We start from the raw sequence: 18902 nt of genomic DNA, 5'->3' as shown, positions 1-18902 counted from the left end.
ATTGAAATAATGCCTCACCCTAGGAGGTGCCTCCCTTTCATCTTTGTCTTCATCACATTCAAATGCTACTTGAGCCCGTTGTTTTCTCTGTTCCTCCCACAATGAAGGATTAAAACTTTCATTATCTGACATGAACATACCTAGGGAAAAAAATATCCAGGACATTTTATTGCAAATGTGAAAAACTATGATTGCTCACTTTTCTTTACAAGTTTATTAAGTCAAAACTGTTCAATGATAGCAAGTATAAATTCAACACTGACAGATTCTGCTTTTTTTTTTTTTTTTCCTCAACAATGCTCAGGGATTACTCTGGGCTATGCGCTCGGAAATTGAAATTTCTGAGCTTCTGGCTCAGGGGACCATATGGAATGCTAAGAATCGAACTCAGATCCATCCTGGGTCAGCTGCGTGCGAGGCAAACACCCTTTAGCTGTGCTATTGCTCCAACCCCCTCTGCTTTTTGTTTGGGGGTGGGTGGGGCCACACCTAGTGACGTTCAGGGATTACTAATGTGTTCAGAAATCACTCCTGGCTTGAGGGACCTTATGGGATGGGGATCAAACCAAGGTCTGTCCTGGGTCAGCAGCATGCAAGGCAAACACCCTACCGCTTCACCACCGCTCCAGCCCTGCTTCTTTTTTTCTTTTTTTTTTTTTATATATTTTATTTAAACACCTTGATTACATACATGATTGTGTTTGGGTTTCAGTCATGTAAAGAACACCACCCATCACCAGTGCAACATTCCCATCACCAATGTCCCAAATCTCCCTCCTCCCCACCCGACCCCCGCCTGTACTCTAGACAGGCTTTCCATTTCCCTCATACATTCTCATTATTAGGACAGTTCAAAATGTAGTTATTTCTCTAACTAAACTCATCACTCTTTGTGGTGAGCTTCCTAAGGTGAGCTGGAACTTCCAGCTCTTTTCTCTTTTGTGTCTGAAAATTATTATTGCAAGAATGTCTTTCATTTTTCTTAAAACCCATAGATGAGTGAGACCATTCTGCATTTTTCTCTCTCTCTCTCTCTGACTTATTTCACTCAGCATAATAGATTCCATGTACATCCATGTATAGGAAAATTTCATGACATCATCTCTGCTGACAGCTGCATAATATTCCATTGTGTATATATACCACAGTTTCTTTAGCCATTCGTCTGTTGAAGGGCATCTTGGTTGTTTCCAGAGTCTTGCTATGGTAAATAGTGCTGCAATGAATATAGGTGTAAGGAAGGGGTTTTTGTATTGTATTTTTGTGTTCCTAGGGTATATTCCTAGGAGGGGTATAGCTGGATCGTATGGGAGCTCGATTTCCAGTTTTTGGAGGAATCTCCATATCGCTTTCCATAAAGGTTGAACTAGACGGCATTCCCACCAGCAGTGGATAAGAGTTCCTTTCTCTCCACATCCCCGCCAACACTGTTTATTCTCATTCTTTGTGATATGTGCCATTCTCTGGGGTGTGAGGTGGTATCTCATCGTTGTTTTGATTTGCATCTCCCTGATGATTAGTGATGTGGAGCATTTTTTTCATGTGTCTTTTGGCCATTTGTATTTCTTCTTCGTCAAAGTGTCTGTCCATTTCTTCCCCCCATTTTTTGATGGGATTAGATGTTTTTTTCTTGTAAAGTTCTGTCAGTGCCTTGTATATTTTGGAGATTAGCCCCTTATCTGATGGGTATTGGGTGAATAGTTTCTCCCACTCAGTGGGTAGCTCTTGTATCCTGGGCACTATTTCCTTTGAGGTGCAGAAGCTTCTCAGCTTAATATATTCCCATAATATATCTATATCTATCTATCTATCTATCTATCTACTATCTATCTATCTATCTATCTATCATCTATCTATCTATATTATCTGCTTTCACCCTGTTTTTTTAATATAATTTTTATTTTGATCATAGTGGCTTACATATTGTTGACAATAATATTTTAGGTACATATTTACATAAAATCAGGGGGATTCCCATCACCAAATTGTCCTCCCTACACCTCCTTTTTTGTCCTACCTCCCATATCCTCGTCCCTCACCCCCAACACCCTGCTTCTTTTTTTTAAACAATATCAATCACCTATCTTTTCATCTTCTGTTACCAGAAGGGTTCCTAAAAAACAATCTACCAATTAAGGGGCCAAATAGCAAAGTGGATAGTGTGTTTTCCTTGCACGTGGCTGACCTTGGGTTTTTATTTTTAATATTTTTATTGAGACCAATTTGAGTTACAAGTTTTTCATAGTTGTATTTATTTATTTTGGTTTTTGGGCCACACCCGGCGGTGCTCAGGGGTTACTCCTGGCTATTTGCTCAGGAATAGCTCCTGGCAGGCATGGGGGACCATATGGGATGCCAGAATTTGAACCAACCACCTTAGGTCCTGGATCGGCTGCTTGCAAGGCAAATGCCACTGTGCTATCTCTCCAGCTCCGATGTATTTATTTTTAATCTGATCTTTCCAAGGAACATGTATAAAATTGTTGTTTTTTTAAATAATATCTTTATTTAAGCACCATGATTACAAACATGTTTGTATATAGGTTCTACACCCAAGCATCCTGAGTCTGACAGGAGTAACTTCTTTTTTTATTATTTTATTTTATTTTTTATATTTTTTTATTTAAGTAACATGATTATAGTTGGTTACAGCCACAAACAGAACACCCCCCCTTCACCAGTATAATATTCCCCCTTCCCATCCCCTGCCTGTATTCGAGACAAGCATTCTACTACAGTTATTTGTTTTTAAGTTCAGTGAATTTTTTTCTTAAAGAATAAGGGTTAAAGAAAAAGTAGTAAAGGTGTGACAGCGGCAATCGCCGTTGTTTGCATAGGCCCAGAAAAATATGAGAAAAACGGGCCTCACCCCCAGGTTTATTGGTGTAAGACCGACTCTGGACTCTAGGCATATCAGTCTGTCCAACCCGAGTCATTCTCCATGGTCCCAGTGAAACTTTTTCACACTTTAGCTGTTGTTGGTATCAGGTTCCTATATTTAAAGATTCTGGATTCTATGCATTTCTTTCATCGAAGTCAGGCTAATGTGGAGCATCCTCTAGTTTCAGCACACCATTAAATGCGGAGTGATCTGCTCCGCAAGCAGGCTGTTGCTGAGTCGTCTGGGTGTTGAGAGCACTCTTTGGAATAAGTCAATGTCAGAGCACTAGTAGGTCATTCCTGGTAGAGGTTTGGATCCTGGTAATGTTATAGACAACTGTGGTTGTTTCCATAGATGGTATGCATTGTTCAGGTGTGTATGGGCGATGCCCATTCTTCTGAGGCCTAAGCCAAATTATTATGCCAATGTTTAGGGTATAAGACCTAACTGCATTACCAAATTTGTGTTCCCATCTCTATTAGGTAAGAACTTGTTTGCATATGTATTATTTTCCCATTAATGTGCCTATGCAAAATATAAACAATGCCACAAGATATTGTTGGTGCATCTGGGGACCGACAAATAAAGTTCAACATTCCCTGTAACTTGGTTCAAACATGCTTGTGTGTGTGTGTGTGTGTGTGTGTGTGTGTGTGGTTTTTGGGTCACACCTGGCAGTGCTCAGGGGTTATTCCTGGCTCCAGGCTCAAAAATTGCTCCCGGCAGGCACGAGGTTGGGGGGACCATATGGGACGCAGGGATTCGAATCGATGACCTCCTGCATGAAAGGCAAACGCTTTACCTCCATGCTATCTGTCCAGCCCCCAAACATGCATTCTATACAAAGATACTCTTCTACCAGTATTGCTTATAAAAGATCTTATAGAGGGAAAAGCAAACAAACAAATAACAAAATCAGTTGACAAAATTGTCACTATATGAGGATATTCAAAAAGAGTTATAGATGTTAAGGGACTACATCTGAGATATACAAAGGAGATATACATATCCCTTTTATATTTTAGAAATAGTCAAGAGGGAGGGTGTTGTTTCTGAGACACCACTTTGGCCTGTGATTTTGCCAAGCGAAGAGCGCATGGAGCCATGTTATCCCCCTGTTGCCTGCAGTAGCTTCCGACTCCCTAAGAGGCATTAGCTTCCTAATTGCTGGAAGCCTGAAGTTCACCAGTCCCCTCCCCACCCCCTGCAGAAATGGGGAAGCCTGGGGTCAAACAGGAGTAAACTTCTGAGTGCAGAGCCAGGAATAATAAACCTTGGGCACCTCTGGTGTGGCCCCAAAACAAAACAAAAGAATCTATTGATTAAAATATTATACATATTTAATTTTAGCAGATACCCTATAAAAGTATAAACATAGTTCTATATGAATTTATTATATTTAAGTTTTAATATTCAAAGTAATCTAATATAATCCAATATAAACAGTCAATATTAATCTACTCTAATATTATCTGATATTATCTGCACTGGGAGAAAGGAGTTGTAAGAATTTTGGTTAAAAATTACCTTTATGGCATGCAATCTTATCACTGCATTTAATATTATATGTAATATAGTTTTTACCAAAGAAAATGAAGTATAACATATTTTACACAACATATAAAGAAAAATGAAAGATTTAACATAAATTCACTTCCAATATTAAAAAAATTTAATATTAAAATCTTAATATTTAATATTAAAGAGAGATCTAACATTTGTTTTCATGTCTGTGTTTTTTTGTTTCGTTTTGTTTTTGGGTCATAACCTGACATAATCAGGCATTAATCCTGGCTTAGTGCTCAGAAATCTTGGCATCTTAAATAGAAAATTTTAATTATCAGCCTCATTCAGAGATGTCTCAGAATTGATTATGTCAAAGCAAGTAAGTGGGAGCAGAGATAAACAATGGGGAAAAAATGGGACTACATTAAACTGAGAAGCTTCTGTACTTCAAAGGAAATAGTGATTAGGATACAAAGGCTACCCATGAATGGGAGAAACTATTTATCCAAATCCCATCTGATATAGGGTTAATATATAAAATATATAAGGTACTGGTGAAATTTAACAAGAAAAACATCTAGCCCCATCAAAAATGAGGAGAAGTGGTGAATATACATTTCCTCAAAGAAAAATACAGATGGCCAGAAGGCACAGGAAAAAAATGCTACACAAGTTGCTAATCTTCAGGGAGATGCAAATCAGACTGAGGTATCAATGAGGTGTCATCTCACACCACAAAGAATGGCACACATCACAAAGAACAAGAACAACCAGTGCTGGCATGGATATGGGGAGAAAGGGTCTTGCTAATTTTTAGTAGGAGTGCTGTCTAGTCCAGTCTTTCTGAAAAACAATATGGATAGTCCTCAAAAGATAAAATTGAGTTTATCATCTAGCAATACCTCTCCAAAGGATATACCCTAGGTACACAAAAACACAAAATAAAAAAACCCTCTGCATCATAGCATTATGTACAATAATAGCCAGAATCTGGAAGCAACCCAGGTGCCTGACAACAGTGGTACTGGGGCTGGAGAGATAGCATGAAGGTAAGGCATTCAAGTTGCATACAGAAGGTCGAATCCGCAGCATCCCATATGGTCCCCCTGAGCCTGCCAGAGCGATTTCTAAGCATAAGAGCCAGGAGTAAACCCCTAGAGCACGGTCAGGTGTGTGACCCAAAAGCAAAAAACAAAAACAAAAAGAAACTGTGGTACATCTACTCAAAGGGTAAATGCTCTACAGCCATTAGGAAAAATGGAATCATGAAATTTTGCTTATACAAGGAGGACATGAAGATTATTATACTGATTGAAATGAAATCAGAGGGAGAGGGATAAAACAGAATAATCCTTCCGTTCTTGAAGATCGCCTTTAGTATGATGTGTCATGAAGTGTTTGCCTACGTTTTCCTCTATGTACGGTTATGGTTTCAGGTCTAATATCAAATCTTTATTTATTTTTTTTAATTTTTTTTATTAAAACACCTTGGTTACAATCATAATTTGTGGTTGGGTTTCAGTCATATAAGATGACACACCCTCATCACCCTTGCACACTTCCACCAACACCAATGTCCCCGAATATCCCTTCTTCCCTCCCCGCCCACACTTGTACTCTAGACAGGTTTTCTATTTCCCTCATGCATTCTCATTGTTAGGATAGTTCGCAATGTAGTTATTTCTCTAACTAAACTCTTCACTCTGTGGTGAAGTTCAAGAGGTGGGCTGTAAATTTCAGCCCTCCTCTCTTTTGTCTCTGAAAATTATTGAGAAATGTCTTTCATTTTTCTTTTTCCTTTTTTTTGGTTTTTGGGCCACACCCGGCGGTGCTCAGGGGTTACTCCTGGCTGTCTGCTCAGAAATAGTTCCTGGTAGGCACAGGGGACCATATGGGTCACCGGGATTTGAACCAACCACCTTTGGTCCTGGATCAGCTGCTTGCAAGCCAAATGCCGCTGTGCTATTTCTCCGGGCTCTCATTTTTCTTAAAACCCATAGATGAGTGAGACCATTCTGCATCTTTCTCTCTAATAGCAAAGTCTTTAATCCATTTTTATTTGACCCTTATGTTGGATCAAAGAGAGGTATTGTTAAAGAGAGGTCTGAGTTCACTTTTTTGTATGTAGTTGACCAGTTTTCCCAACACCAAGTTGAAAAGGCTTACCTGGCTCCACTTTGTATTTCTTGCCCCTTAATAAAATATTATTAATCAAATCTTATCAAATATATTAATCAAATATTAATTGGTTGTTTACCTGGGGGGGTCAATCTCAGAATACTCAAATCTATTCCATTGATCTGAGGGGCTGCCTTTGTTCCAATTCCATGCTATTTTAATGACTACTGCTTTACAATATAATTTAAAGTTGTGGAACTTGATGCCTCCCATCTTTTTTCTCAAGGATTGCTTTAGCTCAGGGGTCTCAAACTCGCCACTAATGGCCGTCCATACAACATTTTGTGGTCCTGCCCTAGAGGAATCTTTTTTTGTTTTGTTTTGTTTTAGTTGTTTGGGTCACACCCCCTAATGTTCAAGGCTTACTACTGACTTTGCACTCAAGGATCACCCTGACTTTGTCCTGCGGCCCCCAGGTAAACTGAGTTTGAGACCCCTGCTTTAGCTATTCATAGGCATTTTTTGTTCCAAATTAATTTCAGGAATGTTTGATCCACTACTTTGAAAAATGTAATGGGCATCCTTAGGGAATTGCATTAGATATGTACAATGCTTTGTGAAGCATTGTCATTTTAATTATGTTAATTCTCCCAATCAATGTGTCCTCTAATTTCTTGAAGCAGAGTTTTGTGGTTTTATGGCAAAGGTCTTTCACCTCTTTAGTTGACTCCAAGTTACTTGATTTTCTGAGGCACTATTGTGAATGGGATATTTTTAATGTCTCTTTCATTATTTGTACCTAAAAACGCCATGGACTTTTGGTGGTAATTTTGTAGCCTGCCACTTTACTATATAAATCTACTGTTTAAATAGAATTTTTTTGGTAGAGCCTTTAGGATTTTCTTAGTATCATGTAATCTGCAAACAGAGAGCTTGACTTCTTCCTTTCCTATGATGCCTTTGGTATTTTTTTCTTGCTTGATTTCTATGGCAAGTATTTCCTGCACTATGTTGAATAGAAGTGGCAAGAGGGGAAAAACTTGTCTTGTTTCAGAACTTAGAGGAAAGGCTTTTAGTTTTTCCCCATTGAGTATAATATTTGTTATGGGTTTGTGGTAAATGGCCTTGACTATATTGAGAAAAGTTCCTTCCATTCCCATCTTGCTGACAGTTTTTAATCATGAATGGGTGTTGAACCTTGTCAAATGCTTTCTCTGCATCTACTGACAAGAACATATGATTTTCATTTTTCTTTTGTTGATATGGTATATTATATTAATTGGCTTGCATGTTAAACCATCCTTGCATCTTTGGAATGAATCCTATTTAGTCATGGTGAATGATCTTGATGAGCTCTTAGATCCTATTTTTGTAGTGTTTGTTTTTTCAGTTCTTTTTTGATCCATTTTCAGTTCCTTTTCAGTTCTAATTTGATCCATTTTCAGTTCCTTTTCAGTTCTAATTTGATCCATCCTCCCTCCCTCCCTCCCTCCCTTCCTTCCTTCCAGTCTTGCTAGTGGTTTATCATTCCTGTTTATTTTTTCAATGAACCAACCTTTGCTTTTGGTCTATGTTTGCTCTGACTATTCAGATGTGTTTTTTTGCAGGTAGCATGATCTTGGATTCAACATTTTGATCCTTTATGCCACTTTGTGCCTTTAACTATTTTTTTATTTAAACATCGTGGTTACAAAGTTGTTCATAATACAGGTCCCCTCCTGTTTAGGTTTAGTTTTTCATGATTAGTCATACAATGGACAATAACCCTGACCAGTGTGCATTTCCCACCACCAATGTCCCTGGTTTTCATCTCAGTCTTTGATGGCCTCTTCCCTCCCAACCATTCTCACTTGTGTGCTTCTGGGGTAGGCATTTTACCTCACTCACTCTTCCCCCACTGTGGTTTACACTACTGTCAATGAAGGGGTGCCACACATGTCATTATATCCCCTTTTAAGCAACCAGTTCTTGACCAGAACGATCAGTTTCAACTATCACTTTCATAGTACACCCTTTTCTACTCTATCTGCACTCTTCGCTCTTTGTGGTAAGCGTCCTACCATGGACTTGTCCTCCTAATCTTCGTCTCTATTGTCTCAAGATATCATCTCTGCACTATCTTTTATTTTCCATATATTCAAAAGATGAGTGAGATTTTTCTATGTTAAGAGATACCTTCAAACTTGAATGAAAGTCTTGCTGGGTGAAGCATTCTCGGAGAAGCATTCATTTCATTTAGTTTTGTCACTATGTCTCACTACTGTCTTTGGGCCTTAAGAGTTGCTTGTGATAGGGGCCGGGAAGGTGGCGCTAGAGATAAGGTGTCTGCCTTGTAAGCGCTACCAAGGAACGGACCGCGGTTCGATCCCCCGGCGTCCCATATGGTCCCCCCAAGCCAGGAGCGATTTCTGAGCACATAGCCAGGAGTAACCCCTGAGCGTCAAACAGGTGTGGCCCAAAAACAAAACAAACAAACAAACAACAACAAGAGTTGCTTGTGATAAATCTGCTGTAAAACTTAAGGATATGTCTTTGTATATAACTACTCTTTTAAATCTTGCTGTTTTCAGTATTCTACCCCTATCTGTGGTTTTCATCATTGTTACTAGGATGCATCTTGGAATGCTTTTCTTTGGCTCTTTATAAGCTGGTACTCTTTGGACAAACACTGTTTAGTTCTGAAAATTTCTCAGTAATGATGATCTTGATTGTTGATTTTAAAATTTTATTTTATTTTTTATCGATTGTTGATTCTTCATTGGGGTTTTCCTCCTGGGTTTCTGGGATCCCAATGATTCTTATGTTGTTTCTTTTGAAATTACCCTAGAGTTCTGTTGTTATCTGTTCACTTTGAGGATTCTTTCCAGCTTCTTCCATTGTATAGAGGTGTTATGCAACTCATCTTCTAGCTTGTTGATTCTGTCCTCAGTGGCTGTTATATGTTGGGAGAGGCTTTCCAGTGAGATTTTCATTTTACCTATCATGTTTTCAGCCTTCATATTTATGTTTGAATTTTTCTTATTTCTACTCTCATATCTTCTTTTTTTTTTTATTTCCCACCCTGTCATGCCCTCTCATATCTTTTTAAGTCTTATATGCATATGCTGTCTGTTCATGGTTTCTTTAAGGTCTTTGAACATCCTTAACATTTCCTCTCTAAAGTCCTGATCAGAGAGATTATGTAGGTTGGCTGGTGTTGATTGGGTCTCCAGAACTAGCATCTTTAGTTACAAGGTGTGGTGGGGTTCTGTGTAGTTTTTCCATTGTGACCTTTATTTTGTGGTACTGTTATGTGTTGTGGTGCAGCTCCTCGATTGGAAGAAATGCATAGCTGTGAAGTGGAGCAGCTGTGTTCTTGCTGGTCTTACACACCTCAGTTCAATTCAAACTGGTGCTTTTTAAGTTCAAATTCTGACCACCATCTCCAGCAACTCTTGCTGGTCTTACACAAACCAGCTCGAATCAAACTGGTGCTTTTTGGTCCCAAACTCTGCCCCAAATCAGCAGGCTGCTGTGGCTAGTCTCACATATCTCAGCTCGATTCAAAACTATTTTAAGTCCAAACTCTGGTCATGCCAACAGCTACTCTTGCTGGTCTCACATACCAACCTCCCATCTTTTAAAATTGAGAGTAATCAAGAAATAAGGTCACTTGCTTTATATTTTTAAAAAAAGGGTTTTTTTGTTTGTTTGTTTGTTTTTGCCATACACAGTCGTACTCACAATTTAGTCCAGGCTCTGTGCTCAGGAATCAAATGTAAGGGTGATGGGCATCAAATCCAGTTTGGACATGTGTAAAGTAAATGCATTATTCACCCAATGTACTATATATACATATGTCTGGCCTTTTCTCTGCATTTTAGAGGCCAACAGACCTGATTCCTATTTCATATTCACTGAAAAATCTAAAATATGTATGTATGCCCATAATCTTCCCCATATAAGAATTGGCAATATCTGAATGACGACAATGCTCGATGATTTCATCTCACTATAATTTCATAGATCCTTGGTGACCTAAATTCCAATAGCCAACTGCATTTCACTTCAGTTACATAATCATGGTCAGAAATCAAGACCTAGCCTCTCTAAAACTTTTCTACTTCCTTGATCACTACATATTTGTCTTCCTAATCACTGTTTTAGTAGATTGGAAGATCAATGGGTAGAGTGCTTACCTTGCACAGGCTGGCTCAGGCTCAATTTCTTAACATTTGGCACTTGGTCCAAATACCAAAAAATGAATAAATAAAACCATAGCTTTATTATTACTGGTAAAATCTAACACTTATTTTGTTTGTTTTTGGTGTTTGGCTAGACCTGGCAGTGCTCAGAGGTTACTCTTGATTCTGCACTCAGGAATTACTTCTGGCAGTGCTTGGGTGACCATATGGATGTGAGAGATCAAACCCAGGTTGGCAACATGCAAGGTAAGCGTCCTACCCACTCCAATCCCCCAAACGGATACACTTAACATCAGTTCCTTTCCTTCTCGTTAATGGAAGGTGGATCACTCATAATGGAGTAAGGGGGGTCACTCAGGTTTTACTTTGGGGGGACATAAGAGTTAATATTCAGGGGTTACATGTAGTTCTGTATTCAGGAATTACTTTCTGGTGGTGCTCAGATTACATGCATGCTGGGGATTGAACCCAGGATGGCTGTATGCAAAGCAAATGCCCTACCACGTATAATCACCCAGCCCCAAGATTTTATTTCCTTCTATTTGGCTTAAATTTATTATTTTAGCCACCCTCACCTTTTTTTTTTGTAAGGGGGGCCACGCCCAGTGATGCTCAGGGGTTACTCCTGGATATGCACTCAGAAATTGCTCCTGGCTTGGGGGACCATATGGAATGCTGGGGATCGAACCAGATCCGTCCTGTACTGACCAGTGTAAGGCAAATGCTCTACTGCTGTGCTATGGCTCAGGCCTTTAGCCTCATCCTTTTGGACATACCTGTTTCACAAATGTATACTTTAATCATCTTTGTCTTATGGACTGCTGAATTGTATCAGAAAAAATGTCGTAAGCTTGTTTAATACCATTGCAAATACATGGTATTCCTCTCAACTTCACTACATCTTCAATATATGTCTAGAAAAATTACTTATTCCTAATTCTTGTTTCAGACTATCTCTTTAATAAGGTCTAAAATACATACTTTCTCTTTCCTCTTATTTACCATCACACTAAAATTGAGTTTTCTTAAAAAGCAAATATTTTTATCTTTAAGCACTAAACTGAAAACAGAGGGATCAAGAAAATTTGAATCAGTAAAATATGAAGAAAATGGCTATAGCTCTAGTTTTATAAAAAATACATACCAATGGGGCTGGAGAAGAAATAGCACAGTGGGTAGGGATCTTGCCTTGCATGTGGCCAACCTAGGTTCTATTCCCAGCATTTCATATGGTCTCCTGAACATGGCCAGGAGTGTTTACTGAGTACAGAGCCAGAGTAACCCAAGCTTGTCAGGTGTGATCAAAAAACAGAAAACAGCAGCTCAAGAACACGGTATTTATAGACTCATCTATTTATCAGAGGCACTATAATAAGTAAAATTTCCTTCCTTCCTTCCTTCCTTCCTTCCTTCCTTCCTTCCTTCCTTCCTTCCTTCCTTCCTTCCTCCCTCCCTCCCTCCCTTTCCTTCCTTCCTCCCTCCCTCTCTCCCTCCGTCCCTTCCTTCCCTCCCTCCATCCCTCCCTCCCTCCCTTTTTTTCTTTTTTGGTTTTTGGACTATACTCAGCAGCATTCAGGGGTTACTCCTGGCTCTGTACTTAGTAATCACTCCTGGCAAGCAGGGAGCCATGTGGGATGCTGGGGAATAGAACCCAGGTCGGCTGCTGCAAAGCCCTACCCGCTTTATTATCACTTCAGTTCCCAGAAACAAATTTTCTTACAAATGAAAAAAATCCACCTGTCTAAATACCATGAATAAAATATTTAATGGTAATAAAATATTTAATTATAAAATCCATAGTGAAACATTTAAATATATGAAAACCCTGTGTGAACTGAAGCTCAAAACTTTACTAACTTGCCTAATGAGATTATAAATTTTAAGACCAATGATTAACTTGGGAGTTTTTAATGCAGTATTTTTATGAACTAAGTTAATTTAAGTAATTTTCAGCCATAACGTTTTATCAGTATAGAGGCTGGAATAATATTACAGTGGGTAGGGTACTTGCTGACTTGGATTCAATCCCTGGTACCCGATATGGTTTCCTAATATAGTCAGAAGTGATATACATTAGAAGCAATTCATTGCTTAATCTAAAAAACTTTCTACTATAATTACTGGAAATCATTCATAAACATTCTAGTTAGAATTCAAAAGATTATAGAATATAGATTCAAGGTCAAATTATATCTACAATAACAAAAGGGAACAAAATATTTCTGCTAAATTTTCCTAATTTTATAACAATGCAATTCTAATATTTATGTAAATGTGATTTAGAACAGAGATTTATAAGCAATGAAGCTCAAAGTTTAGTTATTTAAATATTATTTAATAATTTAAATTATTTAAAGGGTGGGCAGGGCACAAAATATTTCTATATCTTTAACAATGAGGTAGGTGTCTCTCATTTTGAGAGAATTTGGCTGCCCAATTTCACAAAGAAATGAGACTTACAACTCACTTTTGACCTTTGCTATTAATCTGCCACTATTTCATTTAGTTTTTAAAAAGAAGTCTTTAGTTCCTACCATCTTCAGTTCTTGGCTGCTGCGGGAACATGTAGTTAGTGAGCACCATTTTCTGGGTCTCTGAATCAGTCTCATTTTGCAGAGGTATCAGGGCTTTCGACTAGGAAAAACAAAAGTATTTAAGTTACACAGTAATTTTAAAGCAAATACATATTCAGCAATTTCTTAAAGTACAATTATGTCTACAAAGTATCGATGTATAGGTTATAAAAACAAATTTAAATATCATTTTAAGTCACCTTCAAATTTCAATAAGCACATATTTGAAACCTTATTTAAAAAACTTAAATCTTAAGATTTTAAGGCCAGAGAGAGAGAGAGAGAGAGCAAAGGTTCGAGAATTTGCCTTGTGTGAGTCCAACCCGTTTCAATTTCTGAAACCACAAACAGTGAACAGAGCGGAGAGGAGGAATGGAGAGGGGAAGGGAGGGGAGAAGAGGAGCAGAGAGGGAAAGAGAGGGGAAGGGGAGGGGAGAGGAGAAGAGATGAGGAGGAGAGGGAGAGAGGAGAGGAGGAGAGGAGAGGGAGGGGAGGGGAGGGGAGGAAGTGGAGAAGGAGGAGAGGGGAGGAGAGAGGAGGAGAGGAGGGGAGAAGAGGAGGAGCAGAGAGGGAAAGAGAGGGGAAGGGGAGGTGAGAGGAGAAGAGGAGGAGCGGAGAGGGGAAGGGGAGGGGAGAGGAGAAGTGGGGAGGGGAGAGGAGGAAGTGGAGAGGGGAGAAGAGGGGAGGGGAAGAGAGGGGAGTGGAGGGGAGAGGAGAAGAGGAGGAACGAAGAGGGGGGGAGAGGAGAGGAGAGGGGAGAGGAGAAGAGGAGGAGCGGAGAAAGAGAGGGGGAGGGGAGGGGAGAGGAGAAGAGATGAGGAGAGGAGAGGGTGGGGAGGGGAGGGGAGAAGGAGCAGAAAGGGAGAGGGAAGGGGAGGGGAGAGGAGAAGAGAGGGGAGGGGAGGGGAGAGGAGGAAGTGAAGAGGGGAGAAGAGGGGAGGGGAGGGGAGAGGAGAAGAGGGGGAACAGAGAGGGGAAGAGGGGAGGAGAGGGGAGGGGAGAAGAGGAGGAGCGGAGAGAGAAAGAGAGGGGAAGGGGAGGGGAGAGGAGAAGAGATGAGGAGAGGAGAGGAGAGAGGAGGAGAGGAGAGGAGAGGAGAGGAGAGGAGAGGAGAGGAGAGGAGAGGAGAGGAGAGGAGAGGAGAGGAGAGGAGGAGCGGAGAGAGAAAGAGAGGGGAAGGGGAGGGGAGAGGAGAAGAGATGAGGAGAGGAGAGGGGAGGGGAGGGGAGGAAGTAGAGAGGGGAGGAGAGGGGAGGAGAGATGAGGAAGCCGAGAAGGGAGGAGGGGGAGGGGAGAGGAGGAAGCCAAGAGGGGAAGAGAGGGGAGGGGAAGGGAGAGAAGGGAAGGGAGGGGAGGGGAGAGAGGGAAAGGGAGGGGAGGAAAAGAGAGGGAAGGGGGGGAGGGAAGGGAGAGGGGAGTGGAGGAGAGGAGGGGGGAGAGGGAAAGAGAGGAGAGGAAAAATTTGTCCAGCATATGCAATTAACACTAATTATCAATAGTTTAAAAAGACATACTAAAATACACTCCACAGTCTAAAAATTACTTTAAATGATAAAATAAAGATGTTATGTCCCTTCATTTTGTGCTATTTTTATCCTCTAGCATTTGCCTTTGGAAAGGATGCTTTGGTTGAAAGGATTACAAGGCTTACTCTAGTTTAGGTTTTATTGAAAAAGTAAGGGGCCCAGTGGCTCGGTGCTTGACTAGTAAGCTGCCTTCGGACCAATCAGGATCGAGGCCCGGTGTCCCAGGTCAGGGTGCGTGCACCCTCGGGGCACAAGAGAAGATAGGCTGGAAGCCCCCAAAACTTTAAAATAAAAGAAAAAAAAAGGAAGAAAAAAGCAAGAAAACAACTAAAACATTAAACTACAATCTGCTCCTCTCTTCTTTGTCTAATGTTTCCAACAATACACTATATTTTGGTAGTGAAAATAAATCCCAGTTCCTCATATTTAGGAGGAGAGTTGAGAAATTGGGGGGGGGGGGGGCTCCACATCTGGTAGTGCTTGAAGATTGCTTCCAATGTTGTTCAGGAGACCAAATTGAATCGGAATTGAACCCTGGCCTCTGATAAACAACATATACACTCAACCCTTTGAGCTATCATCCAGCCCCTTCTTACTTTTTTTTTTTTTTTTTTGGTTTTTCGGGCCACACCCGTTAGATGCTCAGGGGTTACTCCTGGCTACGCGCTCAGAAATTGCCCCTGGCTTGGGGGGGCCATATGGGACACCGGGGGATCGAACCGTGGTCCTTTCCTTGGCTAGCGCTTGCAAGGCAGACACCTTACCTCTAGCGCCACCTCGCCGGCCCCCCTTCTTACTTTTTTTAAAGACATTTGCCATAATTTATTATCAATGATTATGTTTTTGTTTGTTTGGGACCACAACCCACAGTGTTCAGGAGCTACTCCCAGGTCTATGACTGGGGAATCATATATGGGCCTAGATCCCCTGCATTCAAATAATGGTGTTATCTCTCCAACCTCTCTACAAATAGTTTTAAATATGCCTAATTCAGCAATAGACTAGCAATACTTAGCTAACTCACCAGGCAAAGAACTACCCAATTTTCCTCACACCTGCCATCCTACCAATTAATCTGGATTTGTTCTTGTAAAATTTTTTTAAACTTACTTTATTTAAACACCGTGGTTACAAGGTTGTTCATAATACATAGTTGGTTTGAAATTCTGATACTTAGCTAATTCTATCCATCAGTCTTTACTCCCATTCAAACATTTATTCTTTTTCTTCTTCCAATTCTATTTTCAACAATAAACAAACCACACTGTATCTCAAGTGTTTTCACTGAAAGCTTTCCTTGATCTCCTCAAAGAACCCTACTTGTTCCTCAATAGCAGTGTTTCATGAAGCCTTATCAAATAAAGATTGCTTATTCTCCCACATCTCATAAACTCCAGAGATTAAGAGGGAGTGGTTAAGGGCAAGGCCAGGGGTCGACAACCTTTGGTTCCAGAGCTGCATGTAGCTCTTTTAAAGCTTAGCCATGGCCGATAGCAGGAGTGCGGGGAGCAGTATCATTTACCTCCGCTGCCTACCGACATTCTGTATGGCAAAATCTCCTTAAACAGGTAAATTAAATATTTTGGCTATTAATTGGCTATCAATTTGCACAAATATACATTAGTGAAAAATTCTTTTTTTTCTTTAGATGAACAGCTAACTGCATGATCATGTATATAGCATTAAGAAACAATGTATGCAGTGCAATATTTGTTTTAAAGTGTTTTGTGGCTCCCAGGCTTTTTTTCCTTTGGAAGCGAATCCAAGTGGCTCTTTATGTCTTAAAGGTTGAAGACCCCTGGACTTGGCAGTTTCAAGATTTAAAACTGGGACTGGAGTGCAGGGCACTTACTTTGCATGCAAATAACACATTTGATCCCTGGCACCCCATGTAATGTCTTGTGTCCTGCCAGGTGTGATTCCTTAGCACAAAGCCAGCAATAAGTCCTGAGTACAGCCAGGTGTGACTTGCCACAAAGAATGGGAGAATAAAGTTAGGGTAGAGAAAGGGTAGTTGGAAGCAATCACTCAGGACAAGAACTGAGTGCTGAAAGGAGATAAAGTGATATGCATGATGCAGGAACAGTACTGAAAACCACAGTGTCTAAACAGAAGAGAGAGGGGGAGAGAAAAGAAAAAAACAGGCAGACAGGAGTAAAAACATTGGGACAGGGTGGGAGGGAAACTGGGAACACACTGATGGTAGGGAAACATGCACTGATGAAGGGATGGGTGTTGGACATTGTGACTGAATGTCACATGTTAAATAAACTGCCTCATCCAATCATGAACAACTCTGTAACTGTATTTCAGATGATTCAATTAAGAATTTATTTATTAAAAGGAAAGTATATTTGCTGTCATAATTTTATTCTTTGTTTTCAGATATGACTTTCAATCCACTTCCTCTTGAAATACATTTAAATTATACCTTAAATCTAAACTCGTATTTCCACTAGAAGCCCAGTAATATCTATTTCTGTAAAACTACAATGGCTTCCTTATTGAACTTTCCTACTTCCAATATGAAATATTACATTCTCATTCCCAGTGCCCAGAATCAATTACATACACATAATCAGGATGATCATTTAAAAATGTAAATTAGACCTTGTTGTATCCTGACTTAAAATATCTCAAAAAATTTATATCTAAGTCAAAGAAAAGATCCAAGTGACTAGTATGGCTAACAAAGTCCTAAATATTATAATTCCAACTCTCTTCTTGAATATATTCTTTTATAATAGTTAATTAAGTTTTAATATTAGGGTATTTATTAGTATTCTATTTTACTAGTAGGATCTTTACCGAGTGATAAAAGTATAGTAATAGTAGTACATTTTATTAATAGGGTCTTTACTGAATAGTATTTAAATAACCTGCCTCATCTAACTTCTCAATCTATGCAGCTCACTCAAAATTCATTTGATATGTTTTACTATTATATTCTTAAGAAAAGCTCTTCCTTAATCGCTATATTCAAAACAGGATACTGGGGCCAGAGAGGGTAGATGCTTAATCTTGTATGCAGCCAACCTGGGTTAATCCCTAGAAACCCATATGGTCAACCCAGTACTGGCTGGTGTGATCCCTGAGCACAGAGCCAGAAATACAAGATGTGGCTCAGAAACCAAAAATACAAAACAAAAACCAACCAGGATGTTACTATTCTTCTGAGTTTTCATTTCTTTCTAACGCTGACACATTATATACACATACTATCTTTGGCTCATGAGAATATAAGCTCAATGAGAAGATAATAAGATTCTATGTGCTTTTCCAATAAATTTTCTATAGCTGTTAGTTCCAGAGCTGTTAATTCACATTCTAAATTTTCATAAATGATTTATAAATACGAGGTGTGGCTCAAAACCAAAGACAAAAATTTAGAGCTGAAGATAAAAATGTTTATCAAAGAAAAGTTGAAGGAAAAACTATTATTTCTTTAGAAATGCTTTTTTGAGGTTTGTCAAACTGTTTCACTAGAAATATAATCTAAATTATTTATAAAATTTCAACAATGTATTTGATAGACACAACAGCTTAAAAACGGTAGTATTTTTATTTTTATTTTATTTTTTTTTGGTTTTTGGGTCACACCTGGCAGTGCTCAGGGGTTACCCCTGGCTCTGCTCAGAAGTCATTCCTGGCAGGCTCGGGGGACCATATGGGATGCCGGGATTCAAACCACCGTCCATCTGCATGCCAGGCAAACACCCTACCTCCATGCTCTCTCTCTGACCTCAAACAAAGGTAGTATTAATTTAATCTCATTTCCTAATTTGTATTTTAAAAAAATAAAAAGCTATATAATTCCAAAATTATTTATGAATCTATGCAAGGTTCACAAAAATTACCAATAACTATATATAGGGGCTGCAGCAATGGCGCAGGTATGGTATTTGCCTTGCATGTGGCTGGCTTAGGATGGACATGGTTCGATCCCTCAGCATCCCATATGGTCCCCCAAGCCAGGAGTGTTTTCTGAGTGCATAGCCAGGAGTAACCCTTGAGTGCTACTGGGTGTGGCTCAAAAAAAAAAAACAAAAAAATTTTTCCATATATATAATTTTACATGTTTCAAGAGTATAATTGCTCTTCCATGACTCTGTAA

General features: G+C 39.6%; 1 protein-coding gene across 2 annotated transcripts in view; it reads right to left on the bottom strand.

The window, feature by feature from the left end:
- The window catches only part of ERBIN (erbb2 interacting protein), a 78707-nt gene that overhangs the window by 30194 nt on the left and 29611 nt on the right, over window positions 1-18902 (bottom strand). For both annotated transcript variants that reach the window (XM_049768748.1, XM_049768749.1), the window contains exons 14-15: window positions 13224-13323; window positions 19-140 (exon numbers count right to left, since the gene is read on the bottom strand). In XM_049768748.1, the coding sequence (XP_049624705.1) occupies window positions 19-140; window positions 13224-13323 (222 nt within the window). The remainder of the gene's footprint in view (window positions 1-18; window positions 141-13223; window positions 13324-18902) is intronic.

The sequence above is a fragment of the Suncus etruscus genome, chromosome 2 (genome assembly GCF_024139225.1).
Source record: "Suncus etruscus isolate mSunEtr1 chromosome 2, mSunEtr1.pri.cur, whole genome shotgun sequence".
NCBI classification, from domain to species: domain Eukaryota; kingdom Metazoa; phylum Chordata; class Mammalia; order Eulipotyphla; family Soricidae; genus Suncus; species Suncus etruscus.
This window is presented reverse-complemented; position numbering and strand designations above follow the sequence as displayed.